Genomic DNA, 11,390 nt, shown 5'->3' with positions numbered 1-11,390 from the left:
ATCCATGAAGATGAGCAAAAATCAGTGCAAAAATGCTGAAAATTCCAAAAACCAGAATGCCTCTCCAGTAAGGGCATAAAACTGGATGGAGAATAAGATTGACAAACTGACAGAGGCAGGCTTCAGAAGGTGGGTAATAACAAACTCCTCTGAGCTAAAAGAGCATGTTCTAACCCAATGCAAGAAAGCTAAGAACCTTGATAAAAGGTTACAGGAACTGCTAACTAGAATAACCAGTTTAGAGAAGAACATAAATGACCTGATGAAGCTAAAAAACAAACAAACAAACAAAAACAAAAAGCAAAACACAACATGAGAACTTCAGGAAGCATACACAAGTATCAATAGCTGAATCAATCAAGCAGAAGAAAGGATATCAGAGATTGAAGATCACCTTGGTGAAAAAAGGCATGAAGACAAGATTAGAGAAAAAAGAATGAAAAAGAATGAACAAAGCTTCAAGAAATATGGGACTATGTGAAAAGACCAAACCTACAATTGATTGGTGTACCTGAAAGTGACAGGGAGAATGGAATCAACTTGGAAAACACATTTCATGATATTATCCAGGAGAACTTCCCTAACCTAGAAAGACAGGCCAACATTCAAATTCAGGAAACACAGAGAACACCACTAAAGTACTCCTCGAGAAGATCAACCCCAAGGCACATAATCATCAGATTCTCCAAGGTTGAAATGAAGGAAAAAATGTTAAGGACAGCCAGAGAGAAAGGCCAGGTCACCTACAAAGGGAAGCCCATCAGACTAACAGTGGATCTCTCTGCAGAAACCCTACAAGCCAGAAGAGAGTGGGGGCCAATATTCAACATTCTTAAAGAAAAGAATTTTTCAACCCAGAATTTCATATCCAGCCAAACTAAGCTTCAAAAGCAAAGGAGAAATAAAACCCTTTCCAGACAAGGAAATGCTGAGGGATTTTGTCACCACCAGGCCTGACTTACAAGAACTCCTGAAGGAAGCACTGAATATGGAAAGGAAAAACCGGTAACAGCCACTGCAAAAACACACGGAAATATAAGACTATTGATACTATGAAGGAACTGCATATACTAATGTGCAAAATAACCAGCTAGCATCATGATGACAGCATCAAATTCACACATAACAATATTGATCTTAAATGTAAATGTGCTAAATGCCCCAATTAAAAGACACAGACTGGCAAATTGCATAAAAAGTCAAGACCCATCAGTGTGCTATATTGAAGAGACCCATCTTATGTTCAAAGACACACATAGGCTCAAAATAAATGGATGAAGGAATATTTACCAAGCAAATGGAAAGCAAAAAAAAGCAATTTTTTTTTTTTTGCTTGCAAGTAGGTTGCAATCCTAGTCTCTGGTAAAACAGACTTTAAACCAACAAAGATCAAAAAAGACAAAGAAGGGCATCACATAATGGTAAAGGGATTAATGCAGCAAGAAGAGCAAACTATGCTAAATATATATGCATCCAATACAGGAACACCCAGATTCATAAAGCAAGTCCTTAGAGACCTACAAAGATACTTAGGCTCCTAGACAATAATAGTGGGGGACTTTAACACCCCACTGTCAATATTAGACAGATCAATGAGACAGAAAATTAACAAGGATATTCAGGACTTGAACTCTGCTGCGGACCTAATAGATATCTACAGAACTCTCCACCCTAAGTCAAGAGAATATACATTCTTCTTAGTGCCACGTGGCACTTATTCTTAAACTGGCCGCATACTTGGAAGTAAAGGACTCCTCAGCAAATGCAAAAGAATGGAAATCATAACAGTCTGTCAGACCATAGTGCAATCAAATTTGAACTTAGGATTAAGAATCTTACTCAAGACTTTCGCTCGCCGAGGCGCGTTATCAGTTGGAATTTTGGGGAGCCAACTGCGCCGTCTGTCCCTGGCAAGCCAGCGGCAGTTTAAAGGAGGTGGCGGGAAGCCTGTGTGTGCTCGAATTCGTGACCCTCATGGTCGCTCCAGTTTTTCACACCTGAAAATAACATAGCAAAATAAGCCAAGATGTCTGTGAATCCAATGACCTATGAGGCCCAGTTCTTTGGCTTCATGCCACAAACGTGCATGCTTCGAATCTACACTACATTTCAAGACTACCTATTTGAAGTGATGCAGGCCATTGAACAGGTTATTCTGAAGAAGCTGGATGGCATCCCACACTGTGACATTAGCCCAGTGCAGATTCGCAAATGCACAGAGAAGTTTCTTTGCTTCATGAAAGGACATTTTGATAACCTTTTTAGCAAAATGGAGCAACTGTTTTTGCACCTGATTTTATGTATTCCCTCAAACATCTTGCTTCCTGAAGATAAATGTAAGGAGACACCTTATAGTGAGGAAGATTTTCAGCAACTCCAGAAAGAAATTGAACAGTTACAGGAGAAGTACAAGACTGAATTATGTACTAAGCAGGCCCTTCTTGCAGAATTAGAAGAGCAAAAAATTGTTCAGGCCAAACTCAAACAGACGTTGACTTCCTTTGATGAGCTTCAAAATGTTGGCAGGGATCATGGGACTAGTGATTTTAGGGAGAGTTTAGTGTCCGTGGTTCAGAACTCCAGAAAACTACAGAACATTAGAGACAGTGTGGAAAAGGAATCGAAACGACTGAAAATATCTTAATTGCTCAGTAGTCAAAAGGAGGAGCCTGTCAAAAAGTAGAATCATAAGAAATTTATACCAGTGACTATTCAAACCAACCATACTTTTTATTAGATTTGCTTTGTCAACTCTTTCTTGTATTCTGTGTCTTCTTCTTTTTTGGTCCACTTTCCTGAGGTATGTGTGTGCTACTTTGAACTAGGCTGCAGCATCTGTTCCTTAGAGTCTTCTAATGAGTGGGAAGGGATCAAACGAAGAAGCCGTGGCCAGTTAAAGATATTTGCAGAGTTACACCTTGGTCATAAGTCCTTTGTGACCTTGATGATTTTGACTTACTCTTTGGATGAGATCAGATGAGAAAAGGATTAAATGGGTGGCTCCTTTAGTATTATTATTATTATTATTTTTTTTTTTTGAGGCAGAGTCTCACTCTGTCGCCCAGGCTGGAGTGCAGTGGCCGGATCTCAGCTCACTGCAAGCTCCGCCTCCCGGGTTTACGCCATTCTCCTGCCTCAGCCTCCCGAGTAGCTGGGACTACAGGCGCCCGCCACTTCGCCCGGCTAGTTTTTGTATTTTTAGTAGAGATGGGGTTTCACCGTGTTAGCCAGGATGGTCTCGATCTCCTGACCTCGTGATCCGCCCGTCTCGGCCTCCCAAAGTGCTGGGATTACAGGCTTGAGCCACCGCGCCCGGCCTAGTATTATTATTTTTGAGGCAAGGTCCCCTTCCGTTACCCAGGTTAGAGTAGAGTTCAGTGGCACAGTCTTGGCTCACTGCAGCCTCTGTGTCCCGGGCTCAAGTGATTCTCCTGCCTCAGCCTCCCAAGTAGCTAGGACCACAGGTGTGTGTCACCATGCTTTGCTAAGTTTTTTGCAGAAACGAGGCCTCACTATATTGCCCAGGCTGAGTGGCTTCTTTATTAACCAGTCATTACACTGCGGGACAGCCAACATAGAGTACTTGCTCTCACCCTGTAAATTTTCTTACATCAGGGAGTCAATATGTGGTGGAAAGAAGCGTGTAGCAAAAAAGACAACCTTGGTATTTAATAAAAAAGAAGTTGGTTTATTTCCAAAATAAATCTGACAAAAAACCTGGTGATGTTAAGCAATTTACTGTCTTAGAGTCCTGCCGGAGAAGACCTTAGACAAAAAAAGAACCCACTGGAATAGAGAAGGAAGCATGTAGCATACTCAGTAGTGAAATTTAATTTTACTGACTGTTAGGTATCTATGCCAATTTATTTTCATACTTCAGTTGGTTTCGGAATCTGCCTTATACCTAATATTTAATTATTTATTCACACTCACAAGCATCAAACATTTAATTCCCTCAGTGGGAAATTTGTGTTTAAACTCAATGGAATCTAATATTTCTTTATGTCATTAGTCCCTGTAAAATGTTAGGTCGCCCAAGGAAAGGGGAGAAATAGCAATGGCTGCTCCTAAGGTGTTGCTTGCCCTCCATGTCTTCCTAAAGAGCAGAACTTGGAGTTTCTCCTTTATGTAGAGAAGAAGTAACTTAGGGTGTATTTGCAATGAAATATTCATAGATACTGAAAGCTTGTGTTTACATGAAATATGTTTATTATCAAGAAGTCCTTTTTCCAATTCTGTACATTAAATAAATATGTTTTAAAAGGAAAAAAAAAAAAAGAAACTTACTCAAAACCGCACAACTACATGGAAATTGAACAGCCTGCTCCTGAATGGCTTCTGGTTAAACAACGAAATTAAGGAAGAAATAAAGAAGTTCTTTGAGACCGATGAGAACAAAGAGACAATGTACCAGAATATCTGGGACACAGTTAAAGCAGAGTTTAGAGGGAAATTTACAGCACTAAATGTCCACATCGGGAAGCTGGAAAGATCTGAAATTGACACCCTAACATCACAATTAGAAGCACTAGAGAAGCAACCAGGTACTGTGGCTCACACTTGTAATCCCAGCACTTTGGGAGGCTGAGGCGGGTGTATCACGAGGTCAGGAGTTCGACGCCAGCCTGGCCAACGTGGTGAAATCCCATCTGTACTAAAAATACAAAAATTAGTTGGATGTGATGGCAGGGTGACTGTAGTCCCAGCTACTTGGGAGGCTGAGCAGGAGAATAGCTTGAACCTGGGAAGCAGAGGTTGCAGTGAGCCGAGATCCCACCATTGCACTCCAGCCTGGGGCAGAGCGATACTCTGTCTTAAAAAAACAAAAACAAACAAACAAAAAACAAAACAAAACAAAAAAAAAAACTAGAGAAGCAAGAGCAAACAAATTCAAAAGTTAGCAGGAGACAAATAACTAAGATCAGGTCAGAACTGAAGGAGATAGAGACACGAAAAACCCTTCAAAAAAATCAATGAATCCAGGAGCTGGTTTTTTGAAACAATTAACAAAATAGATAGACCACTAGCTACACTACTGAAGAAGAAGACAGAAGAATCAAATAGACACAATAAAAAATGATAAAGGACATATCACCACTGATCCCACAGAAATACAAACCTCCATCAGAGAATACTATAAACACCTTTATGCAAATAAACTAGAAAATCTAGAAGAAATGGATAAATTGCTGGACACATATACCCTCCCAAGACTAAACCAGGAAGAAGTTGAATCCCTGAATAGACCAATAACAAGTTCTGAAATTGAGAAAGTAATTAATAGCCTACCAAAACAAAAAAAGCCCAGGACCAGAAGGATTCATAGCTGAATTCTACCAGAGGTACAAAGAAGAGCTGGTACCATTCCTTTGGAAACTATTCCAACCAATAGAAAAAGGACTCCTTCCTAACTCACTTTATGAGGCCAACATCATCCTGATACCAAAACCTGAGACACACGCACACACACACGAAAACAACATTTCAGGCCAATATCCCTGATGAACATCAATGCAAAAATCCTCAATAAAATACTAGCAAATCAAATCCAGCAGCACATTCAAAGCTTATCCACCACGATCAAGTCAGCTTCATCCCCAGGATGCAAGGCTGGTTCAACATATGCAAATCAATAAACGGAATCAATCACATAAGCAGAATCAATGACAAAAACCACATGATTATGTCGATAGATGCAGAAAAGGCCTTCGATAAAATTCAACATGACTTCATGCAAAAAACTCTCAATAAACTACATATTGATGGAACATATCTCAAAATAATAAGAGCTATTTGTTACAAACCCATAGCCAATATTATACTGAGTGGGCAAAAGCTGGAAGCTACGAGCTGCCTGATAGGTCATCACCAACGGCAATGAGCGGTTCCACTGTCCCGAGGCGCTCTTCCAGCCTTCCTTCCTGGGCATGGAATCCTGTGGCATCCGTGAAACTACCTTCAACTCCATCATGAAGTGTGATGTGGACATCTGCAAAGACCTGTACATCAACACAGTGCTGTCTGGCGGCACCACCATGTACCCTGGCCATCGCGGACAGGATGCAGAAGGAGATCACTTAGCCCTGGCGCCCAGCACGATGAAGATCAAGATCATAGCTCCTCCTGAGCGCAAGTACTCCGTGTGGATCAGCACCTCTATCCTGGCCTCTCTGTCCACCTTCCAGCAGATATGGATCAGCAAGCAGGAGTATGACGAGTCTGGCCCTTCCATCGCCCACTGCAAATGCTCCTATGCGGACTGTGACTTAGCTACATTACACCCTTTCTTGACAAAACCTAACTTGCACAGAAAACAATATGAAATTGGCATGGCTTTATTTGTTTTTTTTTTTTGGTTGGTTGTTTGTTTCTTTTTTTTTTTTTTTTGGCTTGACTCAGGATTTAAAAACTGGAACGGTGAAGGTGACAGCAGTCGGTTGGAGTGAGCATCCCCCAGAGTTCTACAATGTGGCCAAGGACTTTGATTGTACATTGTTCTTTTTTTTTTTTTTTAATAGTCATTCCAAATATTGTGAGATGCATTGTTACAGGAAGTTCCTTGCCCTCCTAAAAGCCACCCCACTTCTCTCTAAGGAGAATGGCCCAGTCCTCTCCCATGTCCACACAGGGGAGGTGACAGAATTGCTCTGATGTAAATTATGTAATGCAAAATTTTTTAAATCTTTGCCTTAACGCTTTTTTATTTTGTTTTATTTTGAATGATCAGTCTTTGTGGCCCCCCTTTTTTGTCCCCCCACTTGAGATGTATGAAGGCTTTTGGTCTCCCTGGGAGTGGGTGGAGGCAGCCGGGGCTTACTTGTACACTGACTTGAGACCAGTTGAATAAAAGTGCACACCTTAAAAAAAACAAAAAACAAAAAACAAAAAAACAAAACTTAGATGGTGCAGCAAACCACCATGGCACATGTATACCTATGTTAACAAACCTGCATGTTCTGCACATGTATCCAAAAACTGAAAGTAAAATTTAAAAAATTAAAAAATAAATTAATTAATTAAAAAAAGAAAATGAAAGCAATGCACCTTTGGGAGAAAATGTTCTCAATACACATGTTTGTTAAAGGACATTTTCCCAGAATCTATAAAAAATTCTTACAACTCAATAATAAATAATTCAATTAAAGATGGGCTTAAATTTGGACAGATACTTCACAAAAAAATACAGATGGCCAATAAGCATATGAAAAGATGCTTATCACAAGTTATCAGACAATATCAAGTGTTCTCAAATATGTGGCACACTGGTACTCTTTTGTACATTGCTGGTGGGAATGTGAAACAGTACAACTGTCTTGGAAAAGTCTGCCAATTTTTAAAATAAAGGTAAACATACACTCACCAATTCTATTACTAGATATATATCAAAGAAAAGTGAAAACAGGTCGGATGCAGTGGCTCCCAGCACTTTGGGAGGCCAAGGTGGGTGGATCAAACTCCTGAGGTCAGGAGTTTGAAACCAGCCTGGCTAACGTGGTGAAACCCCTGACTCTACCAAAAAATACAAAAATTAGCTGGGCGTGGTGGTGGGTGCCTATAGTCCCAGCTACTGGGGAAGCTGAGGTGGGAGAATCGCTTGAACCCAGGAGGTGGAGGTTGCAATGAGCTGAGATCATGCCACTGCACTCCAGCATGGGTGCCAGAGTGAGACCCTGTCTCAAAAAAAAAAAAAGACAAAGTGAAAACATGTGTTCATAGAAAGGCTTGTACATAAATGTTCATAGCAGGTTTATTCACAATAGTCAGAGAAATAGGAAACAACCCAAATATCCCTCTGTAGGTGAATGGGTACAAAAATCGTCGTACATGTAAGTAATGGAAAGTTATTTAGCAATAATAGAAATGAATAACTGATATATGCCATAACATGAATGAATCTCAAAAGATTATGCTGACTAGTGAAATTTGCTAAGAGAGTAAGTCTTAAATGTTCTCACCACACATACACAAATGGTAATTATGTGAGGTAATGGGTGTGTTAACTAACTTGATCATGGTAATCAGTTTACTGTTTATATGTATATCAAAGCATGTCGTATATCTTAAATATATATAATTGTATTTGTCAGCTGTACCTAGTAAAGCTTGGGAAACCCCTTCACACTTAAAAAATATAACACTGTAAGAGGCAAACAGATGGCAATTCTGCTTTGCACAATACAAGCAAGGTTTGATCTTATTCATATGACTTTTAAAATTGTATATAAAAATGAGACTCAGGCCAGGTGCGGTGGCTCATGCCTGTAATCCCAGCACTTTGGGAGGCTGAGGTGGGCGGATCACCTGAGGTCAGGAGTGTGAGACCAGCCTAGCCAACATGGAGAAACCCTATTTCTACTGCAAATACAAAATTAGCCGGGCGTGGTGGCACATGCCTGTAATCCCAGCTACTCGGGAGGCTGAGGCAGGAGAACCGCTTGAATCCAGGAGGCAGAGGTTGCGGTGAGCCGAGATGGTGCCATTGCATTCCAGCCTGGGCAACAAGAGTGAAACTCTGTCTTAAAAAAAAAAAAAAGAGAGACTCAAAATTGAAATCTCTCTTTGAGAAACAGATACTTATCTGTGTAGGGTACAAGTATTTCAAATTATAATTCCCCCAAAAATATAACAACAACAACAAAAACGTTATGCTGAACAAAAGAAGAGCAAGACGAAAGAGTACATACTATTTCATTTTATTCATTCTGGAACATGGAAAACTACTCTCTGGCATCAGAAAGCAGATCTATGGTTGCCAGTGTAGGGAAGACTAATACAAAGGGGTATGAGGGTGAAGGAAATGCTATATAACTTGATCTGTTTGTATTTGCAAGGGTGTATACATTTGTCAAAACTCAAATAACTATACATTTAAGATACGTGCATTACTTTGTATGTAAATTATACCTCAATAAAGTTGATTTAAAAAATGAAGAATACAGGCTTTTGCATTAGAGTGACCTGTTACTGCTTCTCATTTGTACCCCTTATATAAGTTACTTATCTAAGTTCAAATTTCTTTATCTGTAAACTGGGAATATTAATAGTATCAATTTCATAGGGTTGCTGTGAGATTTAATAAGATATTATATGTTGTATACGTTCAAGATCTGTCATGGAACTTAAAAATCAAAGGTAGTTCCTATTACTGCTACACATGGTTTTTTTTCTAATCACATCATGAAAGAATGTGGTTGATAATTCAGCCCATTTTTCAGAAGAGCTGCCTTTATAGATCTCAGAGTAGATGTGCACCTTTGCCTACCACCCACAGATCAGGCAGGCAGAACATACAGACCACACTCTGAAAAAGCACCTTCTTTAATGCCAACTATTAGCAGGGAAATTAGGCTAAACTTCCTCTCCCAGTTGAGCTAGAGTAAGACAATCTGTGTGCCTGGATACGGGGAGGGGCCCAACCTTGAAATACAGATTGAGACTTCTTTGGAGCAGAGTTACCCAGTTAGCCTAGAGCTACTCCAGGCTGACTCCAGTAAAAATGGGCTCCCTGACCCAGCTAGGTGTCAGAACAACAGATGTGTCTTAGATTCATCTGTGGTGTTATGTTTCAATAAGGTTTTCTGCCCTCCTTGTCTATGACAGCTTGCCTGGCAACTTGAGCCTGCTCTGCCCACAATTTGGTTCTCTGCCACTTACCTTATGATTACTATCTCAGTAACAGCTCCTGTCTGAACTTACCACTCACACACCAGTTTAATCACAGCCTGACTAGTCAGCTCTGCACCACCTCCTGCAGGACTTCTTGCCCACATGGCTGCTGCCGCCTTGCCCAGATGGCTCTTCTCTTGGAGCCACCAGAAGAGTGAACCCTTCAGACTGAATAGCTCTCTGCTGGCACCTGGGAGAAGCAGGAAGAAATTTTTAGATTAAGCTTATTTGAACTTCTAATCTGAAGTATCAGAGATGCATTCCATCAACCCTGCCAGGGATTCCAGTCTAAGATAAGAATTGAGGATGCATAATGGTTTGAGATTAAGACCAAGGTTTAATGAAGCAGGGTTTGATACAGCTCATGCATACAATGCCTTATTTGTCTTTGTATCTCCTGTTTTAGAGGAAGCTTTTCTGTTTGCAACAGTTTCCTCTCTTTCGACTTTTGATTCCATATTTTCCCTTGCCTTTGGATATTGCTCAGGTTAACCTAAAAACACACCCAGTGATGACAACACATAGAACATTCTATTTGTTTCTTTAGGCAATACTACATAGTGGTTTTCACCTTAGGCAGGCACAGATCTGAATCATCTCTGCTATTTATGAGTTGTGTGATTTGGGGTGAAGCCCTCTGCTCTAGCCATTCTGGCCTTTCTTCTGCCTCTCCAGCATGCCAAGCTCACTTTTCCAGGGTTTTTGCATTTGCTCGTCTTTCTGCCTGAGACCCTTTTCATTCAGGTCTTCTGAGGATAGTTTCTTCTTGTCACTCAGATCTCAGTTCAAATGTCATCTCTTTGGATAGAACTTTCCTCACCATTATTTCTAAAATGCCCCACCTCAGTCACTACTGCACCATCTCATTTTAGTGTCTTTGTAGCATTTATCTTATTTACTTGTTTATCATCTGTCTTCCCCAATTGGAATAAAAACTTCTAATCTGGGCATGGTGGCTCACACCTATAATCCTAGCACTTTGGGAAGCCGAGATAGGCAGACAGCTTGAGCCCCAGAGTTTGAGACCAGCCTGGGCAACGTGGCCAAATCTTATCTCTACAAAAAAATACCAAAATATTAGCTGGGCATGGTGGCATGCACTTGTAGTCCCAGCTACTCCAGAGGTTGAGGTGGGAGGATCACCTAAACCAGGGGAGGTTGAGGCTGCAGTGAACTGTGATCGTGCCACTGCACTCCAGCCTGGGTGACGGAGTGAGACCCTGTCTACAAAAAAAAAAAAAAAAAAAAAAAAAAAAAAAAAAAAAAAAGAATAAAAACATCTAGAGAGCAGGGCAGGTCAGGAGGAACTTATCTTTTTCACCACAGTATCCCTAAAGTTTAGAATATATCCAGCACATACATAGCAGGTTTTTAGAAAGTTATCTATTGAATCAGTCAGTAAGTTAGCATCTCCAAGCTTTAGTTTATCTATAAAATAGAGATAATAGTACTTTCCTGTAGGGTTAATGAAATTAATATGAGGAAATGTTTGTAAAGGGCTTAGCATGATGCCTGACATATAGTAATTGTGCTATAAATGGTGGACATATTATTATTTCTGCCTGCATTTCCCCTCTCCTGAGTATATAAGCTCCTCTAGAGCACAGACGATGTCTTATTTGTATACTTCATATTGCTATGTATATAGTAGACAATAAAACTTAGTTTCAATGAAATAAAAATTTTTCCTAGTAAATCAAGGCTTCAAATAGGCGAAATAGAAA

General features: G+C 40.2%; 1 protein-coding gene and 1 pseudogene across 1 annotated transcript; both read left to right on the top strand.

Moving 5' to 3' along the window:
- The first annotated feature begins 2,026 nt into the window (after positions 1-2,026).
- Positions 2,027-2,659, top strand: LOC104677280 (protein MIS12 homolog). Its single transcript, XM_030936268.1, has one exon. The coding sequence runs from the start codon at positions 2,027-2,029 to the stop codon at positions 2,642-2,644; it is 618 nt and encodes a 205-aa protein (XP_030792128.1). The 3' UTR covers positions 2,645-2,659.
- A 965-nt stretch (positions 2,660-3,624) lies between these two features.
- On the top strand, positions 3,625-9,617 carry LOC104677284 (annotated as a pseudogene).
- Positions 9,618-11,390: the final 1,773 nt, after the last annotated feature.

Source organism: Rhinopithecus roxellana, chromosome 8 (assembly GCF_007565055.1).
Source record: "Rhinopithecus roxellana isolate Shanxi Qingling chromosome 8, ASM756505v1, whole genome shotgun sequence".
Lineage (NCBI taxonomy): Eukaryota > Metazoa > Chordata > Mammalia > Primates > Cercopithecidae > Rhinopithecus > Rhinopithecus roxellana.
Note: the sequence above shows the minus strand (reverse complement) of the source record. Positions and strands in the feature narration are given on the sequence as shown.

Coding starts and splice junctions, on each gene's coding strand:
- LOC104677280 (XM_030936268.1), top strand. CDS start 2,027: ATGTCTGTGAATCCAATGACCTATGAGGCCCAGTTCTTTGGCTTCATG.